At 43.5% G+C, this 21,561-nt stretch overlaps 1 protein-coding gene across 2 annotated transcripts in view; it reads right to left on the reverse strand.

The window, feature by feature from the left end:
- dgkza (diacylglycerol kinase, zeta a) overlaps window positions 1–21,561 on the reverse strand; it is a 90,499-nt gene that overhangs the window by 60,735 nt on the left and 8,203 nt on the right. For both annotated transcript variants that reach the window (XM_080422680.1, XM_080422679.1), the window contains 13 exons: window positions 20,054–20,136; window positions 19,595–19,655; window positions 16,124–16,237; window positions 15,877–16,014; window positions 15,637–15,715; window positions 15,456–15,511; window positions 14,360–14,422; window positions 13,553–13,626; window positions 12,970–13,081; window positions 12,729–12,815; window positions 12,306–12,418; window positions 10,370–10,470; window positions 2,184–2,263 (listed from right to left, as the gene is read on the reverse strand). In XM_080422680.1, the coding sequence (XP_080278806.1) occupies window positions 2,184–2,263; window positions 10,370–10,470; window positions 12,306–12,418; window positions 12,729–12,815; window positions 12,970–13,081; window positions 13,553–13,626; window positions 14,360–14,422; window positions 15,456–15,511; window positions 15,637–15,715; window positions 15,877–16,014; window positions 16,124–16,237; window positions 19,595–19,655; window positions 20,054–20,136 (1,161 nt within the window). The remainder of the gene's footprint in view (window positions 1–2,183; window positions 2,264–10,369; window positions 10,471–12,305; window positions 12,419–12,728; window positions 12,816–12,969; window positions 13,082–13,552; window positions 13,627–14,359; window positions 14,423–15,455; window positions 15,512–15,636; window positions 15,716–15,876; window positions 16,015–16,123; window positions 16,238–19,594; window positions 19,656–20,053; window positions 20,137–21,561) is intronic.

Below are 21,561 nucleotides of genomic sequence, written 5' to 3' on the forward strand. Positions count from 1 at the left end.
AGGCAAAATTTGAACTGGAACACTATAAAAATGAAGCTTAAAAATGGGTACTTTCTCCTGATTGGCTGAGATTTTGACACCTACCGGAAAATGTATCTTCTGTTTATTAAAGAGCTGGAGAGACGGGGAGACTCCTGTTACTGAACAAACACTCTATAGCAATGATTACTATCAGAATATAGTGCTTTAACCTTTTAACAAAATACTTTTTGTTTTAACCAAAAAATATCACTTACCCTACCTTTAACAGAGGCAAGGGACTAGGATGACATAGGGAGTCTGGAATTGGCATAACGACTACAATTGGGAGAAAAGGGGGAAAAAAAATTAAATACATAAATAAACCCCATCTTGTCCTCCGTGTGCCACGAGACCACAACCATCCCTCATTGATTGTGTTCATTCGTTCCATACGGTGACACAAACATCACCCTTTGTTTTAGAAGGTTTTCAAGGCAATTCTGCCGTTATTTAGCACCGCAGAGAAGGTCCAGGGGTCAGGAGGTAGAGAGAGAGGGAGAGAGAGAGAGGGTGTGACAGGAGGGTGGGCTTGAGAGAGACTCAAACCCCATTACTTCCCCCGGTGTCTGCGGTCTGTGTTGTGTGGAATATAATACCAACTGATTGATCCAACAGGATGCTCCTGTGACCCTTTCTGGGTTCAACATTGATCCCTGTAAGGGAATCTTGCTATCGCTGACCACCACTGGTGTACAGTTGGGGTGAAAGGGAGTCAATACGAGTGAACTGAACTCAATACGAGTCAATGGGAGTGAATGTTTCATAGGGTTCCATGGCTCGAAGGCTGACACGGACCATCAATAAAAAGGCTGTAGCTGAGATTTTAATAGTGACAGAGAATTCTGTGGTGTTTGGTTTCCTATACTCTAACTGCCATGTATGGGCTTTGCGTTTAAAGTATTGCTTCTGTGTATGTATGTGCGTGTGTATGTATGTGCGTGCGTGTCTGTGCGCGTGTGTGCACACGCTTTGTTTAATGCTTAGATGTCAGTGCAGTCATGCTGTGAGCTTTGCAAACCCACTGAGAATCTGTTGTGTTATATCTGCGTGGGCATACGTTTACGCCACATGAGCTGTCCAAATTTAAAGCATATGGAGATTCCAAGGGAATTCACTGGCCATCTTTTCTGCTCCGTCTATTTTGTTCCTCCTGGTCTGAAAAAGTATACTTCTTTGAACACACAGACATACTGTACCAGAAGCTCTTAAGAGCTCCTAAGCGGGGGCCCATGAAGTTCAACATCTTGCGACCTAATTCTTCGTCCCCACCAGCTGGCTGTCAAGACAGTGCCAACTGGATTTACTGGGGTTTGTTTGTTTTTCTTGTATTTCAACTTGCCACTTTGCCTTTCGGGTCCTCTATTACTGAGCAACTAATGATGAATCTCTGCAAGAGCGGGACATGTAGTGTTAGAAGCTATAGGGACAAATGGATGTCACTTCAGGAAAGGCCGCTGAACAATTCAAAGGTATGCTAATGAACCAACGTGGGATGTTGCATTGGAATGGAGGAGGTTCTAATGCCAAGGCTGTTCGCACGCGTTCCCCTGTGTGTCTCTGAGCGAGACGGAACATCACACAACAAGCTCCAGCGTCAAACTACCAACCTGTACCGCCACGTATCTCAAGGGGGAGGGACGAACAAAGCAAAAATCCTGGAGAGGAGAGGAGAGGAGAGGAGAGGAGAGGAGAGGAGAGGAGAGGAGAGGAGAGGAGAGGACGTCCCAAGCATCAGCGACCCCAAATATTATCTAACACACAGGTTTTCAAAGTGGGGGCCGTCAGAGGGGGGGGGCACCAGTGTGGCCAATTGGAAAGGAGAGGGAAATGAAAATAGTAATAACAACTATTTTTACATATATCCAGTACATGCATATGCTGTAGACATAAATATTCAAAGTAATAGCAGATCTACAAGCACACGCACATGTAGATGGATATATTGGCTAATTTCAGCAATTTTTTATTTTATTTTTATTTTTAAGTTGTTTTGCAATAGGGGGACTCTCCCACGTGCAGGGACAGTCATTGTAGCCCAATGAGAATCTTGATATCTAGTCCTGATTCAGCAGGTCATACTGGTTGATTCACACAAACCACACATACACCTATACTGTATGTCCATTCCTCCCTCCCACCCTCCCTCTGTCTCTCCATCTTACCTCCTGTAGTCTCTCTATGTGAGCTCTGCATGTTTCCAAGTCACTGTCTCCAGGAACCACGATCAACCCCAGTGGGATGGCTGCAGACAGAGAGAGAGAGAGAGTGAGTGAGTGAGAGAGAGAGAGAGAGAGATGATCTCCTTTTAAAATGTGCTGAAAGTGCTGTGAAAAAAGGTGGCTTCATAAACTACTATCGCAGAGAGAGCAATTTATTGTAGAGTGTCAGTCCCTGTCTCTGTTCCTGCCTGCCATACTCTGTGTCTCAATTAAATGGGTACGGTACGTCTTCAGTGAAGTCTGCAGGTGTGTGGGGATCTGAAAGTCCAGATACCACAGTGATAAGTCAGCTAGCTAACATAGCACTGTTTGCTAACTATAATTGTGTGGGAGGTTCACTGTCAAATTTGAACAATTTCACATAAAGCTGCTATGGCTATCAAGAACAAAAGGTCTCCATGATAAAAAAGGGAGCCAGAGGAAGGCAGGGGGGAAGGAAAAAAAAGTTAAAAGGAACACAAACGAGCCCACTTCTTTCAAAGACTTTCAAACTTTGCCACGGGAGTGGAGAACTGAGACATCCAAAAGTGAACTCAGAGTAAAGGGCATTGTTGCTGTTTTTTTCACATTGAAAATAAAAAGTTATAAAAAAGGAAAAAGTGTCGGCGCACTCCATGGGGGAATGCTTAGTGTGCCCTGCCTTTTTACTTTTTATAACATAATATAAATGATATACCGTATATTCTTGACACTGGGCTTTCTGTAATTTAGCCTAATAGCAAAGTGCACAAGAAATGTCCTGCTTATTGGTCAAGCGATTTGCGAGAGTAGCTCCAGACAAACACACACGTGAGCGCACACGTGCATACACACACACGCGCGCACACACACACACACACACACACACACACACACACACGCACACACCCACTTATAGACAGTCTCTTTCAAAGCTATGCCGTAAGAAATCAAGAAATGACACAGTCATTATTATACCAGCTTGCAGCAATCATAATTGTTTTTGTATCTGCAGCACAAAATGTAATGTAAACTAAATATTACATTTAAATATCCTGTCTTGAACAATCTAAAAGATGTCTTTAAAATAAACTCTCAGCAATTCCAATGCAACAAAACAACTCCACATCTAAGCAGTAGCAGTGATGTTAGGTTTTCAATATAGTCAGTGGGTTCCAGGACCCATGAGTGGTCATTTGAATGGGTCCCAGGGAAATTCTATGAGTCCTAATAAAATAACAAGACCAGGAGACCTGGTTCTGCCAGACCCAGAATGAAGTCCTAGTATGTAACACACCTACAAATGATGTCATGAATAGTTCATGACGAAAGAGGGACAGACTTTTTTGGCTGGGGCCGGGGGACAAAGTGACATACCATGTATGGAGAAAACAGATACAAAGCCTCATGTAAGCCCGACCCCTTGGGTCTGGCAAAAACGTGTTTTCCCATTCAGACAGTATGGCAACATTGTCTGCCTTTCATTGTTTTCAAGGCGAAAAACAAACCATGTCACTCTTTGCCTTTCAAGTATATTCAAGGCACACGAGTACCTTATGAACAAAAGGAAAGGGTCCGCACATCGCCTTAATGCTCCCAAAATAATTTAATTAATGAAGCGGTCAAAAAACTACGTTTCGGCGGATGTGGCCTTCGTCAGGTATACTGAGCTGAGTGAGGAGACAGGTATAAAAAGACAAGAGAGGGCAGAATTCACTAATCACTGAGTGAAGGCACCCGGGGACAACTCCCCAATATGTAATTCTAGAGTCTATGACAGGTCCATAGATAAGCCATTATTCATCCTATGTGGCCATCAGGAAAGAGGAAAACATTTTGAGTACATAATAAGTGTCCATACCCTATACAAAATACCTGTCCACAATGTATGGAAATAAAGCTCTCTGAGCTATAAACAGAGAGTCAACACAGTCAGATATATACAAAAATAAAAAATACAATAAACAATATTAATCATTATCATTTAAACCATGAGGAGCCATAGAATTAAGATAGTAAATATGAAACATTTCTCGTAGTAGCAGGCGGCGCTCCACATTGCCTCCTCTGCACCACCTAACCACACAAGTACCTTATGTCACTGCTATGTGCTAAGTGTTAGCCCCAAACTCCGGTGGAATTGTTAGTCACTACAGGTTGTTGTTGTAGAGATAAAGCATGCATACTTTGTGTACGTGTACATCCCCCGGTAAGTGAAATGTGACACCGCTGTGGTCTCTACTGTGTGTGTCCGCTGCAGCTGTTTAGATCCCATACTCTGAGAGGATGGCGAGCCCTCATTGGAGAAAGTGTTGTGAAAGTGTTGTGAAAGTGTTGTGAAAGTGTTGTGAAAGTGTTGCCTAGTTGCAGCGTCTAGTCATAGACCAGCTAGCTCTTCAAGCAAGCTGGTAAAAACCTACAAAACTACGGCCCACGGGAAAGCAAAGTTAAGTGAAGGAGGGAGGAACAAAAATGTGAGACGGACACAACAATATAGGCAGAGCGGAGGAAAGCATCAATGGAAAAAGTGAGAGAGGGAGACAGAGAGAGAAAGAGAGTAAAAAAGAGAGAGGGATAGAGAGCAGAGCTGAATTAGGGACAGATCTTTCCGACCGTTGCTAGGCAACAGCTAAATTCCTCTGCGGAGTAAATCTGCTTTTCTCTCTTCTTTCCATCTCTCTCACCCTCTCTCTGCTCCTCTTTTCTCAACTTATCCCCCTCTCTATCTCTCGCCGTCGCTCTCAATGCATCCCGCCTCCCACTCACTTTTGTTCTCTCTTTCAACACATTCCTCCTCGCTTGTCTCTCTCAACTTCTGTGTCATCCCTCTTTCTGTCTCTACTTCTCTCTCTCTCTGTATCGCCCTGTGTCTCTCATGATTAGACATGATCTGTGTGACACAAAACTTGCCGAGTGGGGACGACGGACAGACATGACGACAGACAGTCACACACACACACACAATAAGATCAAGATCAACAGGCAGACTGAGGGAGCCAGACAGACACAGTGGAAAGACAGACAGACCAGATATAGATATACAGATAGATGTACTGGACCGAAAAATACATACAGTACACAGTAAAATATGCAGTTTGGGATTTGGATGGGTCCATTTAGCTACTTAGATACGAAGCTTTAGAGATGAAATTGTTTGCGTGGAGGATCAGTTTCTGCGTGTCCGTCAAGACTGGCACTCCATGGAGCTACTGCAGTGGTTCTCAAACCTTTTCAGGTCAAGGACCCCCACATTGTATTTGGCCCCAATTTGAAAAGCTGTTATGCCAGGGAGAAGATTTTGGGGCGGTGAAACCGCCCCTATATGTGAGGTTTGGATATTTGCACCCCCCAATCCTGCGCTGTGATTGGCCACCAGTGTACCCCCCTAACCCTGCACCGTGATTGGCCAATCACAGTCTATTCAGGACTGTGATTGGCTAGTGAAACATGACACATGTGCATAGCCCTATAAATAGGACTATGCACTTTAAAAAACACATTTATGTTTTTTTGGGCGGTGAAACCGCCCCTATATGTGAGGTTTGGATATTTGCACCCCCCAATCCTGCGCTGTGATTGGCCACCAGTGTACCCCCCTAACCCTGCACCGTGATTGGCCAATCACAGTCTATTCAGGACTGTGATTGGCTAGTGAAACATGACACATGTGCATAGCCCTATAAATAGGACTATGCACTTTAAAAAACACATTTATGTTTTTTTGGGCGGTGAAACCGCCCCTATATGTGAGGTTTGGATATTTGCACACCAAATCCTGCGCTGTGATTGGCCACAAATGTACCCCCCTAACCCTGCACTGTGATTGGCCAATCACAGTCTATTCAGGACTGTGATTGGCTAGGGAAACATGACACATGTGCATAGCCCTATATAAGAAACCATAACTTTAAAAAAAACATACATCTGTTTTTTTTAAGTTATGGTTTCTTCCATCACTTCTTCCATCACTTGTGACCACACCGCCCACTTCACACTGGGTGTGATTTTTTTAAGTGAATCACACACTCATAAAGAGTGTTTCAATAAATGTATTTATTTTTTGTACATGATTGGTTGACTCCATTCAGTATTGTGATTAGCTAGCAAGACACCGCCCACTTCACACTGGGTGTGATTTTTTCTTTCTTAAATAGGGTTAAAGTGATTTAAATATTCCGCATTTTGCTCGGTAGCCCCTGGAACCCCCTCAAAACACTTTGAGAAGCAGTGAGCTACCGAGCAGAGTTAAGGATGAGCTACTTCATCAAGATAAACCCTGACATACTGACAAACACACAAAACTGATTCCAGCAAAAACAGCGTGCCCACGCATCAATGCCGCATAATGTGAAAAGTTTTTCCAATACTTTTGGAACTACTTTTGATGCAGTTGCCTTCAACCTACCGCCTCATCTCTGCCTTGCCGCCTTATTAGTCGCAACAGAGAAAAACAGGAAGCAGCCTGTGCTTCCCCGAGTAACTCTGAGGCTCAATTTATCATCCCTGTCGAGAGGAAACCTGCGCGTCCAAAGCTGTTACTTTCCAGGAAATGGAAAAAAGAAGCTGTGTTACAACGGATTAAATGTAGATGTTATCTGGTGACTCTTGTTCTTGTCAATACTTTTCATTAGTTCAATATTTATAAAAACCCGAGGACACACTTATCCGCTTTCACTTTAACTTTAAAAAGGTTTCAAAAATTGCGGAGAAATAGAAAATCTACAAGCTCACAGGCTATTTTGGATACTTTTACGTGACTATCTCGTACCACAAGGTGGGCATTTATTTACGAAAGAAACGTTAAAAAGTTGAAATATGGAGATAGAGGTTTCTGCCCGACAGCGACGATATACTTTGTGTATAGACTGCTGTGGCTCCGGAGCCGCGTGCGAGAGTTTATTTTAGAACTCGCGGTTGCATTCGTTTGAAGCCGGGGGATACTGGTGGCAAGCTGCCGGCTTTATCTGTCAAACACGCGCGGGGTTGGAGCAGTCATCTATCTGGGTTGTTCACATCAGACAGACCGCTGGCTGCGTGGATGCTGATAGGCTTGCGTCTGTTCTCAGCTGTTCTGGGAAGATCCAACGTTGGTATTTCCAGGGGTTTTAGAATAGTGGAGGGTTGTATCTTTTGTAATGGCTTTATACCCACAGATATGACTTGGCAGGGTTGGGTTGGGTTGGGATGGGATGGGGAGGGGAGGGGATTTTTTGTGTTGAGTGGAGTTCAGGAGAGTTTTGTTGTGGTTTGGGTACAATTTAGGTCATTGATTTTAGGCCACAGACCCCCTCCCTCTCATGCCCCAGCTCCAACCATTACCAATGACCCTCCATCAGCCCTGGCTGCTCTGGCTACAGTGCCCACGCAGCCAGGCACGTTTGCCCAGATGGCGACTACAGCTGCTGGAGTCTGCTGTGGGGTGCAGCATCGGCCAATATGCCAATGACTGGAGCATAATATTCAGCGGAGGAGGCGGGGGGGGGACAATCTGAAACTGCCAGACCTGACGTCACCTACCAGGAGCCCTACCAGCAGGCCCAGCCCACGTGCCAGACAGCAACAGCAGCCACAGTCCACGTACCGGCAGGAGATGCCAACAGACGTGCACCTATCCATGAGCTCAGGCACAGCTCATTGGGTGTGCCCTGGCTCAAACTGTGTGGAGGGGCTTCAGTGAGGTGCTCATGGATTAAAGCAAATTATTGCAAGGCTTGGTCGAATGCTTGATTCTGATTGGTCAATCACTGAATTCAGCTGTGTGTTATTTCTGAATAATGACCGATGAGCTCTATAACAGACCGCTGTCTAATCAAAGACTCAGAGCACCTGCTGCGCTGCTTAATTTGACTGTATCCAACATGATAGCTATGTAAACAAACGCACAATGTAATTTACAACTAAACATTACTCTCAAGAATGTTTTTGAGAGAAAGAGGGAGAAATAGACAATACAGTAACCGAACATAGGTTCAAGTGGATACCTTGAACCCTAAAAAAAACTGTCAGTTAGAGTAGTTGTAGGCAGAGTAAGTGTCCCAGTGAAAATATTATAAAAGAGAATAACACTCACAGAACTGTCCTTTAGGCACTTTTATTACTAAAACTTGGCAAGGCAATTGATGCATTTGATGTACTGCTGTACTTGTTTTAAAATTCCACAAAACAAAACACTGGCAAACTGCAGACAGTGTACGTGTTTCGGCATCAAGCCTTCATCAGCATTGTGTCACAACATACCTTTTGTACAAACTGTGAAAATATTAATCTTCATATTCTCACCGTGCCTGCTGACACTTGCCATTGTGACGAGATTTGACTGGTGCAGAGTTCTTCCAAACTAAATAACACAGCTGTGAACACTGTAACCAAGCTGCAAATTATTAAAGCGTCAGCGCCACGTTTGTTTTGCACACTGACAGTAAGCCAAAGAAGTACCTCACTACCTCCATGATCCCCCCCCCCCTCGTTTCATATTTGTTTTAATATTTAACTTTATAATGAATGGAAGTGAAAGGTGGCCACATCGGGCTGACATCTTGCCTAAATGTGCAGTCATATCATACGTCATAGACAATCCATAATTCATTGGTTCTCAACCTTTTCAGGCCGTGACCCCCCAAAATAATCAAATTTGAACTGGGGACCCCCCACCCTGATAAGCACTTATAAAGTAGGAGTTGAGGAATTCAATTTCGTTGTGAGCTTGTAGATCGACTGTTTTCACAGTTTTTGCCTCTTATGTTATTTGACTTTTTTTTCCTTTCTTTTCTTTCAAGGTATTATAGAGGTCTTATTGTCATATCACTATCATCTGGGGACCCCCGCCCCCCCTGGGGATCCCAACCCACAGTCTGTCTGTGAGAGTTTCCGGGGGGAATCTTGCAAACCACTGTACCAGAGCCGTAGATGTAAGACAAGAGACGACATTTGAAAAGTTTGGGGTCGCTACAGTACAGTATATGACCACGCACACACAGACACACACACACACACACACAGACAGAGACTTCTGTTCCACACATGCTTTCTCAGTGCACACAGTGGCATCTTGTGGTGAACGTTTGAACACACATAAATGTGGGTGTGCATCCATTTACGAATTAAAGCGGCATGTTAGTGGGCATAATTGGGCTGGAGAACAGAGGAAATGGGCAAAGCCGAATAGGGAAAGGGTTAAAAGAGAGAGAGAGACAGAGAGAGAGAAAGAGCAAAAGCAAAGTTTTTATCTTCCATCAAACACGGGCACAATAAGTGGCAGTGGGCAGTGTGTGTGTGTGTGTGTGTGTGTGTGTGTGTGTGTGTGTGTGTGTGTGTGTGTGTGTGTGTGTGTGTGTGTGTGTGTGTTAATCACACACAGATAAGAGCAGCAACAAGGCCAGTGATTCCAGATCAAACAAGACACACACTCCCACACACACTGATAGAGGCAATGCTGGCAAAGCCTCCAGCTAAAAGGGGGATTTCACACTGCGCTTCACTGTGGTGCTTACTTTTCAGTCTGACGATACACACACACACACACACACAGACAGAGGATTTCACACTGTGCTTTGCATTCATATTTCTCTTTCATATGAAGACAAACATTTTCAGATACACACATACACACTCTCGGTCAACCCAACACACACCAAACACACACACAACTCAAATGCCGAACTACAGGCTAAGCTCTGCAGACAGGCTGATATCACCCATCTCCTCTATCATGGCAGCCGTGTTGGTTCACAACCTAAATACGTCTGAGTTAAGCACTGAAAATCAGCAGATCTACAAACTCATAACATGTGGCGCATGCAACGCCTTGTGAGCTTGTAGGTCGGCTATTCACGGCACGTTTTGTGCAGGCTGCAAAACGCAGGGTGAGTTGCGCTGTCCTTTTCGTGCGCACTACATAGCAGAGCAAGCTTGTAGCACCTTTTGTTCTTATGATTTACTGCTTTGAGTTTTCAACTTGGGCTGTGTCCAGGGCGCTCCTCCAAAAACACAAGACGTATAGAGCCGTTACGCTGTCAGCTTTGGCTCAAACAAAGCCTCTAATGACTTGTTTATGTTCAAAACATCCAGTCCATCCTAAGCATTGGGTCCAAAACACATCCATGTGAAAATGGTCTTGGTATGTGTGTGTGTGTGTGTGTGTGTGTGTGTGTGGGGGGGGGGGTGTTCCGTACATGCTTGCCGTAGTTTCTCCTTGTCGTAATGCAGAGCCTCGTAGTCGTGCATGCTGATCCTGCTGACTCTGATTCTCAACCTCTCTGGAACAGGCTGTTGGCTGCAGGCAGACAGAAAAAGGGTAAGACAGAGAGAGTACATCATGTGTGATCCGGTGCACGACTACAACTTGAACTATTAGGAAGCACTTCCGGTGCTGTTGTCAATGTGGCAAAGTGGCATTGGCAGACTAAGGGCCCTATTTTGCGCCTCTTAACAACACATCGAGTGCCAGAGGTTTTTTTAAAACAGGGTACATCCAGTGCCAGCGTTTCTTACCGTTTACGCCGATCGTTTTAGAGCTGCAAAAGCCACCACGAGGACCCGGATGTAAACAAAGGGTCCCCGGGCGATGGCCGAGGGTCCCGTCTAACGACTGGAACAATAATATTTCTACCGCGATCCGCCATTGCGGAGTGATCGCCCGTCGAAAATGGCTTGTTTTTGACCACTGTAAAAAAGTATGGAGATATGGACCTCTTTCTCCAAATCATTGGAGCGGACGGAAGTGACGTTTTTTTGGGCTGACGTCACATCCGTCCATTCCATTTTAAAGGGTCCTAGGATCATTCCTAAGTTGCGTTAGAGCGCCCCTTGTGGGGAAAAAAAACAACGAAGATTCTCGTTTATGGCACTCAACAGGTGTATTTGCAAACATGAAGATTCTCGTGTTTGGCACTCAATCTTATAACTTAACTTAAGTCCTGGAGGCGTGGCCAATGCTGTTTGGCTATTTTGAGTGGCCAAACAGCATTGGCCACACCTCCTGGTCTTAAGTTAAGTCATAAGACCTGGTACTTAAAAGGATCCCTGGCTAAAAAGTCTTATGTCTTAATACATTACAATTGCCCTCTATCTAAAACTAATATTTTAAATTAAAGACACCTTAAATATTTTATTTATTTTAGAAATGGTTGATCTTTCACTCTCGTCGCAAGGGATCCTTTTAAGACACGCAAAATAGGGCCCTCAGGGTCAGTCTATTAAAGTTGTGTTCCTGGTGGAGTCATCTGAGCCTCACAATTTTTGTTTGACATTTTAAAGCATTTTACACAATCTTCACCATAGTGATCTATTTTATGTTTCCCACATAGGCTGATGTTACACTTGACCTTTTTATTGATTGTTTTAATCCTTTGGTTAAAACAAAATTCTGATTTAAAGACCGATCATATAAATAGTTTTTAGACAAATTATTTTCATTGTTCCAGTCAAGAAACAAGGCATGGGCCCTAACTAGATGCTTAGGTGACCCCTCCCACTGGCTGGCCTTCAGACAGCCACGCAACAAATACACAACGTTAGAGAGAAAAGCACCAACTAATTAGTGCTTTTTGGCTAATTAAAAATACTTAATTAAAAATACAAGCACTCACACAGGAAGACAAAGCACAAACGTGCACGCACACACAATGCATGTACCACGTGTGCACACACATGCACACACACACACACACACACTGAGAGACAGCGTGCACGCACACATGCATGACGCACAGACAGAGGCACAGGAGAGAGAGAGAGAGAGAGAGAGAGAGAGAGAGAGAGAGAGAGAGAGAATGAGAGAGAGAGAGAGAGAGAGAGAAGGCAGCAGCCTGCTGTTTTGATCTCTAATTAGCAGTATTTGCAACACCTGGGTGTGATTTGCTTCAAGTTCAAGCCATTGAAATTAATGGATATGGATATAATATTCCTCTAGTTCATATGAAATAAACCCATCAAAGGCACCGCTTACGTTTTTTTTCAAAGTCATAAAGAGATGGTGTGTGCGTGTGTGTGTGTGTGTGTGTGCGTGTGTGCTGTGTCTGTGTCTGTGTCTGTGTCTGTGTGTGTGTGTGTGTGTGTGTGTGTGTGTGTGTGTGTGTGTGTGCGTGTGTGTGTGTGTGTGTGTCCTACTCATTGAGGTGTGGCAGTGAGGTGCGTCGTTTGGTTTTCTGGACCATGTTGGCCTGGTTTCTGAGGCTGATGTGGATGACAGAGGGCGCTAGTCTGCAGGGTTCCCCATCCACCTGCCAACACAAGGAACACAGGCAACCAGTTCATCCATTAAATCAGGGGGTCCACAACCTTTTGCAGCTGGACACCCATAAGAAAGAAATATAGTGGGACCCCGAGACCCAAACTTACAAAAATACATTATGATTTTAAACTTTTTAAACTTTTTTTAAGTGAATAAATTGTAGGCAAAGTTAGATTTTTTTTTAAATATTTGCTCATGAGTCCATGACCCGAAATGGGTAGTAAACACTTTGGTAAACACTGTCGATGAATCAAACAGAACAGATTCAAGCACAAACCAATAGACTAGAATAGATGTACCTGTACAGGAAGGGGTTTTGTCGTGGTCAGGGTCACCTCGCTACACTGGTTTAACCTCTCGCCATGACCTCCAACCTGGAGAGTTGCCTACACACACACACGCACGCACGCGCACACACACACACACACACACACACACACACACAAGATGGTTGTGACATTCCATCTTCTGCTGGCTATGTCACTCAGAGTTTTAAATGCAAATATGAGGAGAAAGGGGACCAATAGGAGTTTGAGTTACCAGTGATGTCATGGTGAACCCTATGACCTCGATGTATCCGTCGTCGTGGCGCTGAGGCTCAAAGTCGTGATGCTCGCCGGGGTTTCCCCAGGGTGTGGTGCCCGCACAGTACCTGGGAGATGCACACGCACACACACACACACACACACATGAATTTGAATTATTTGGATCTGCACATAATGGATCCAAACACAAATCAGAACAAGGCTCTACGTCTGTGGTTCTCAACCTGAGGACCGGGGCCCACTGGTGGGCCACAGGACTATTGCAAGTTGGCCACCAAATAATAGTCAAAACACTAAGATGGTATGTTTTCTTTAAAACCTTGTGATGTCATTGTGATAAAAAAAACCATTTAAAGTATATGAATCCAAGCCGGAACACATTGATTGATCATTAAAATACACACACTCTGAAAACGCACACGGGCCACCCATAAGTGGTCAGATGGGTGGGTCGCGAACGCTTTTGAGATTTTCAAGTGAAGATTTTCATAGCGCGGCACTGAAAGCTTGTATATCTGCTGTTTTTTTAATAGCCAAAGAAATCTAAAATGACACATTTCACATTGTACAGTACTAACCTGGGTATATTGAGGAAGACCAAGCATTGTAGCTTCAGCTCCTGGACCTTCGATGTCAAATCTGTCCCGTCACACTGATGGACAGAGGGGCGACGGACGGACGGACGGACAAATGGATGGAGACACAAGGTCAAGACAAGGTTTCTTTATTGCTACGTCTTGAGCACAGGTAAGTAAAGAGTTAAATCATTATTTGGTTCCGGTTCCTCAGATGTTGTACCAGCATCAACCACTTAAACCAAGGGTAATTAACTAGATTAGGCAGGAGGCCACAAGACTGTGACAACGAAAATGAACAAAATGTTTGTGGTTAACCGTTTAGCCATAACCGTTAAGACATTTGTAACCGGTTAATACTAATGGTTACCATCATCCACCATTTACAAAGTGCACGGTCGTGGTCGTAGTCGTAGCACCATGAAACTTTGTCAACCGACAACAGGGTTAAGTGGTCGAACGTTTAGAATCTTAAGAAAACAAGTATGTGCAGCAAGGTAACAGATCAAACCTGGCTTCTATGAAATTAACAAGTCTAGCATAAATAACAGACTACCTAGCATCTATCAAAATAACATAACCGCCGTAGCGTCTATGTAAATAATGTAACTATTACCTAAACAGCATGCCTACTAGCATCTATCAACATTACTTAATTAGCACTCATGCAAATAACATACACCATCTAGCATCAATCTAATAATGTCATTATTATCTAGCTACAAGTAAACAGAATAACTCCGGTAGCTAGAATACTTGCTAGATATGATGATGAACGCTAGAGTAACGAGTTGACAGTCTGGCACTTACCACCACTTTAATGTGTTTGGAGAGATCCTTGGAGCTTCCCATCAGGAAGTCTGAGAAGGCCGTCTGTCGAGGACAGAAAGACAGAACACAGTGTTTAAGATGATCCTCTAAACCAGTGGACCCAGGGGGGTCCCCAGATGACAGTTAAAGTACGTGACAATTTAAGGACTGTTAAGACCTTTTTAATACCAAAAAAAAAAACTGGTCAAACATTGGCCAAATTGACAAATAATATAAGAAAGAGGCAACATTTTTTAAATAGCCAATCTACAAGCTCACAACGCCTTGAGCTTGTAGATCTGCTATTTTCACAATATTTATCTGTGGATACCGAGTCAAACTAAATTGAATGCCTCAACTCCTACATTCCAAGTGCTTATCAGGGTGGGGGGGGGTCCCCAGTTCAAATATGATTATTTTGGGGGGTCACAGCCTGAAAAGGTTGAGAACCACTGCTCTAAATCCATTTCTACTTTAGCTGTCAGTAGAGAAGAGAGAGACATGAAAGGAGAAGGCAGAGGTAGGGGGATGGTGCCTGTCAAATGTCACAACCTGGAACTAATAATATAGCCTCAATACAATGGTCTTAAGCCTTAGCTGTCGTTTGCCTGCAAGTCTGTTATAACCTCTCCCAAACCCACGGTCAGCCCTCACATCCTCTGGTTGAGACACACACACACACACACACACACACACACACACACACACACACACACACACACACACACACACACACACACACACACACACACACACACCACACCACACCACACCACACCACACCACACCACACCACACCACACCACACCATTTCGTCAAGAAACAAACATATTTTTTTTCCATAGTCATTTCCATGGTCACATACATTTTAATTTTTTTTTACATTTTGAATGACATACTGTACTCAAAATAGGGATGCCAGGTTGAAAGTGGGTTAGTCTGTCTGAGAGTGTTATAATATTTAACAAATGAAAAGTATTAACAAGAGCTTGTTACTAAATAGATTTTTTTCTTTTTTTTTCTTCTAAAAAGTAACGGTTTTGGACATACAAGGTTTCTGCCCGACAGTGACGACACAATATGTTACAACACTCACCCCAGCGTAGAACATCTTGTTCTTAAAACGACTGTTAAACTTCTCAGGGTTGGCTTCTGAAACCAGAGAATGACAGACATTTAGCATAGGAGGCCAGGTAAATAAAAAGTAGTTGCTCGAATTGTAGCGGTTTCGCCTCTGTAACTTAGTGGTTGAATCCACAGAGATCATGTGATTCTACCTCTCGACTCATGGAACTCCAGTGTCACATGGGCATCGAACCCAAGGCTGAAGTAGTTGTTGAACACATCTAGGGCAAGCTGGGGAGAGAAAACACATACAAACTCACACGTAAATACCTAAACACAGACTGCATTGCATTGCCAAGATGCACACAACGTCTGAATTTGTGTGTGTGTGTGTGTGTGTGTGTGTGTGTGTGTGTGTGTGTGTGTGTGTGTGTGTGTGTGTGTGTTCAAACCTTGTCAGTTTGCTGCTCATCGTGTTCGGCCCCTGCACTGTGGTTCGGTTCAACCCGTAGATTCCACCTGTCTAATTGGACTACAGCACCTTCTTCAACATGAGACAGGATCTTAGACACTGGCTCATCTGTATAGCCCTGTAATAAGCATGGTATGAAAAGGATTGTTAATATAACAGAAATGTGTGTGTGTGTGTGTGTGTGCGTGCGCGTGTGTGTGTGTATGTGTGTACGTGTGTGTACCCACCCCTCCCCAGTTAAGGGTCCTGGCTAGGTCGTTTCCTGTCCCCAGTGGTAACACAGCAACAGCAGGTTGAGGGTTCAATGCCAGCTCATCAAGGCAGGATAGCACCCAGCCCACCTGGAAAAATACACACAGTTATTTAGACTAGTGGTTCTCAAACCTTTTCATATTAAGGACCCCCAAATTAATATGTACGGTATTTGGCCGTGGACCCCCATCGGAAAATATTTGGTGCCAGAATTTGTCCGAAGATTTCCAATTTTTTTTCTAAATTAGCAGATGTACGAGCTTGTACATCTGCTATTTTTGAAAAAGCCAAACTATAAAATGTGGATAGTGGTTAAAATTATTGTGATGCTATATGGGGGGGAACCCCCCCAAGGACCCAACTTTGAGAACCACTGAGTTAGACAAACTCTGTAATCTAACAAACTCATATATATGGTCCTTTCGGTTTTGTAAATGCATTTGTATCACCAACCACACTACATGAGTCATGACTACACGACTGTGGACTCTGGCCGACATCGATATTTATCGATGTCGAATATTTGTATAAAAATAAGTTCACATTATGTCCTTTCTGAAATAGGCATTCAGACTGAATTTTAAAAAGCGATGCCTCTTTATCTCAACACTAGGGATGCACCATATTGAAATGTTGGCCCATATCCAAACATAAACAGCTTGAATGTAATATTTTTCATAAAAAATGTTCCAACTTGTTGACCCTTTGGAAAGCTTCCCCAGAAAACATTGATTGAATCTGCAGCCTTCATCATCACAAAAGGCTTTTTCAGCTTAACATTCAAACATAATTATAATAAAATACAATATTGGCTAAACCGATATATTATTTTGATATCGGTTCGATACTGATATTGCATTTTACGGCCAACAAAGGCCAATACCGATATGATGACCGATTCATCATGTATGCCTTATTGCAGGAGGATTTAAACATCTGCTACACACACGCATGCACAGTCAAACAAACACACACACACACACACACACACACACACACACACACACATACACACACACACACACACACACACACACACACACACACACACACACACACACACACACACACACACTTTCACACCCAACAAGAAAACAGACTACTCGATATTCATTATTATTATACAATAACACCAAGAATATGTACACAGTCTGTACGAGGTTTAGACAGAGACACACAGAGGGTTAGAAATCAACAGGATTCATCCATCCATTCATCCGTCCCTCCGTCCACCCATCCACCCCTTTGTCCATCCACCCAGCTCTCCATCCATCCACAGTCCTAGAAAAAGTTTTCACATGCAACAGTTGTCATTCCACAAGCACGTCGCACACAGTCACGCACGTAAACCGTCACGCCCCCAGGGAATTAATATTAGCAGAAGCAGAAGTGATAATACATAAGGAACTAAATTCAATTCACAGCTTGTCCTCCTAACACCATTTTTATGGTTTTACAAAATCTGTCTGGGAGAGATTACATGCTGAAACATCTTTTAGTCGCGCCTATACGTGCCTGTGTGCATCTGCTGGGTAAGGCAAGCTGCCTGTGCAGGCGAGTATCATTTTTGTGTGTGTGCGTGCAATGCGTACGTGCGTGTGCGGTGCGCGCGCACAAGCCCCGTGCATCTGTCAGTGTGTCAACAGCGTGCTTGTTACATCTGGTTGGGAGAGATTGCATTATGTGCCACTTGAGTTTTCCTGGCACTATAAACCACTGGAGATTAAAACTAACTTGCCTTTTCCATTCCCTAGTTCCCTTTTTGGTTAGTTCTCATTCTTCTCGTATCTGAATGGCAGAGATAAGTTAATCTGCCTATTAACTCTTAACTGTTGTGAACTTGTGAGACTCAACAATATTTACTCAAAGACTGATTGTTGATAAGACTGTATACTACAGTATACACACTATGTTCACTATTGATAGATTGTATATATTAATTATATTCATTGTTGACAGACTTTACTGTTGTACATACAGTATATTATCCAGCGACCTACTGTTGTAGGCCGGTTGACATATACAGTACAAATTGTACATATATCAGTGTCATATTTACTGTTGATAGTTTCTACATATATATCCATTGGTGATATACGTATGTCCATGCATAATAAAGCATATTCACTGGTGATAGATGGTTTTACATTTGTACAATGCGCAATCAATGTTGTTTGTTCACCCGACCCTCACTAACAACCGCCGTTGCCAGTTGATAAAAGAGGGGTCGGAGAGGGGGAGTGGAGAGGGGGGGGGTATTCAAAGGTCGCGCTATGAGCTTGTATATCTGCTATTTTTGAATAGCCAAAGTATAAAAGGTTGAAGTGGTTAAACTTATTGTGATGCTATATTAACACATTTTGCTGGGGACCCTCTGGAACCCCCCCAAGGACCCCTGGGGGTCCCCGGACCCAACTTTGAGAACCAATGAACTAAGCAACACCATATTTCTCAATTTCACGTCACCAGAGTAGTGGGAAAATGCTCTGTCTCCTTGTTTTTGTTCCCAATGCTGCTCGAGTCTATAGTAGTCAAGACAATTCAGGACAGTTTGCTGTTTACCTATTAATACCTCTGTTTATTGCTTACTGCTATAGCTTCTATGGCTCCTGAATTTCCCCATGGGGATCAATGCAAGTTGATCTTATCTCTTATCTTAACACTGCCATCACCGTCCCTGTAATACCAAGGTGGCCCGCAGGCCAACTGGAACTAATTGATGTTCAGTGTGTCTTGGGTTGGAAAATTAAGTCTCAGACTGTGGGTCTGCACTCATTATTATTAAAACTGATGTACCCCAAGGTGACAATTTGCTTCAAAGAACCTTTGCATATTCGGGACAACATATCTCTGTGAGCAGGCGTTCTCCATAACGAACATTGACAAATCTAAACTGCATTCGCTCAACTCCCACAGACATCTAAAATGACATCACGATAAACACAATTCTGGCACTATAATGGATGTTGAGAGGCTGGTTCAATCCAAGAGATGTCGGGTGTCTGTATGCGGCAAGTGAAAAATAACACTGTTTGATGCACTGCAACAGGTAAGCCAAATGCATTATGAAATATTGAGAGTCATAATATTGTGATTCATGGGTAAATTGCTATAAATGTGATCACAGATTTTAGTCTAATTGTGTTCTTGTACATAAGAAACTAAAATCTCAACACTAGTTATAGCAGAGACAAAGACAGCAGGTAGAAAAGATGAAGGCAACGAAAGCCGTGCGAGCACTCGCATGGAGTGGCGTTTTTTTCGCCCAGTCTAGCCCACAACCTCAAATGTATTTGACAACCCCTGGTCTAGGAGTTACCTGTACTACTAGCTTCAAACAGTATGTCAAAGGAATCCGAGTTAACTCAGAAGGACAGAATGTATTCAGAAGTCTGTGATCTCTCTGCGTGTAAGACAGAGAGAACACTGTGTGATATATTACTTACTGTTCCGTCCCCGCCACATGCCAGGATTCTCAGGTTGTGGACTTTACGATACAGCTCCAGGCTAGGAGACACAAATACACACACACACCAAATGAGCCAGAGTGTGTGCATGCATTTGCGTGTCTGTGAGAGTATGCAAGTTCATGTTGTGTGTGTGTGTGTGTGTGTGTGTGTGTGTGTGTGTGTGTGTGTGTGTGTGTGTGTGTGTGTGTGTGTGTGTGTGTGTCAATCGTAGTGAGTCATTGTACTGGCTCTGAAAGGGGTAAAATAGTCTGCACATTCTGTACATGTATACTGTATGTGTGTGTGTGTGTGTGTGTGTGTGTGTGTGTGTGTGTGTGTGTGTGTGTGTGTGTGTGTGTGTGTGTGTGTGTGTGTGTGTGTGTGTGTGTGTGTGTGTGTGTGTGTGTGTGCGCGCTCGCGCGCGCGTGCGTGCCTACGTGTGTGTGTGTGACTCACCCCTCCTTGGGCCCTCCTTGGCTGAGATCAAACACCTGTCTTGGATTGAGGTACCACATGAAGGTCTGCAGGATCTTAGCACCCTGGAACAAACACACAACACAACACAACAATCAATAATCAATCAATCAATCAATCAATAGTATCTATCTATCTGTCTATCTATCCCAACACTCAAATCCCCTTCACTTAGACAGTTTAGCAGCAGAGGTAATGATAGATTCATCCTCCGCGGGGAAACCAAGAGACTTAGACAGTCCTTTGTGCCGCAAGCTATGAAGATGTATAATGAGGCACACGATGGTTGCTCAGCTCAGCTAATTGCTCGGAAACAAGCAGTTCAGAACGCAATGGATGGACACTATTAGACATGCTTATTGTGCACTCTCTTGCCTTTTCCTTACTTACTGATGGTGCTGCTTTGACTGTGATGTCTTTCCATCATGCTGTATAGTATCTACACAGTACTTTTTTTAACCGCTGTACTGTCTTAGGTGACTGTCTTAGGTGACTGAATTTCCCTCTCTGGATCAATACAGGTCTTATCTCATATTATCTCTTATTATCTTATCTTATCTAGGCAAGGCAGCCTAGAGCAGGGGTCTTCAACCTTTTCAGGCCAGGGACCCCCAAACTGTTGGGGAGATGGAGCAGGGACCCCCTACCTCGTAGGGTAGGGGTGGCTACCACATACAGTATATTGTATACTTATGTATAAAATTGTGTTTTATGTCTAAACATGAACAGGGTTGCCTGCTCCAACGCACCTGTCCCAGTAGTTGTGCAAAAAGGACCTTTCTCTACAAAATATGTATAAATATACCATGTTATTGTGCATTGTGCCTCCATTTATCTGTTTGCTAAAATATGGTGGATTCATGTTTAACACATTAACCGCCAAGACCGTAGTCCTACGGGCCGTTAAATCCAACTGTTAAGCGCCGAGACCGTAGCCCTACGGGCTGTGGTGCTTTTTCCTTTTTTTCGATTATTTTTTTTTTTTCAATTTTCCAGGGGGACCATTTTCAGTGTAACACCACCCGAAATCGACCGGAAGTGCGATCACGTTTTTTGTTTCCCGTCTGCCTTCATTCTAAGTCGTACACAAAAAGCCCTGTAAAAGCTGTACAGGACATGTAGTTTTTCATCCTCGCATTTCCCATGTTAACATAAACGATCAGAACTCAAACATGGCGGCTCCGTTTGACACGCGGTCTCGACGAGTAGACACCAGGACATGTGCCCGTTGTTTACAAACAATGGATCGGGCAATCTAAAGGATTTTAACGGGGCCTATGGCGACCTGAAAAAAACAAAAAACAACAATAGAACCTTGGCACTGGTGAGTACATTATGAGATTAGCCCTTGGCGGTGGATGTGTTAAAGATAATTTGACATTTTTGGGAAAAAATAAAAAATAAAAACATATGTTTTTAAAAACAAAAATATTGTTTAAAGGGATACTTCACTTTAGGGCCGGGGAAACATTTAAAAAATATATTAAAAA

This window comes from Gymnoscopelus braueri (assembly GCF_963280865.1).
Source record: "Gymnoscopelus braueri genome assembly, chromosome: 24".
Lineage (NCBI taxonomy): Eukaryota > Metazoa > Chordata > Actinopteri > Myctophiformes > Myctophidae > Gymnoscopelus > Gymnoscopelus braueri.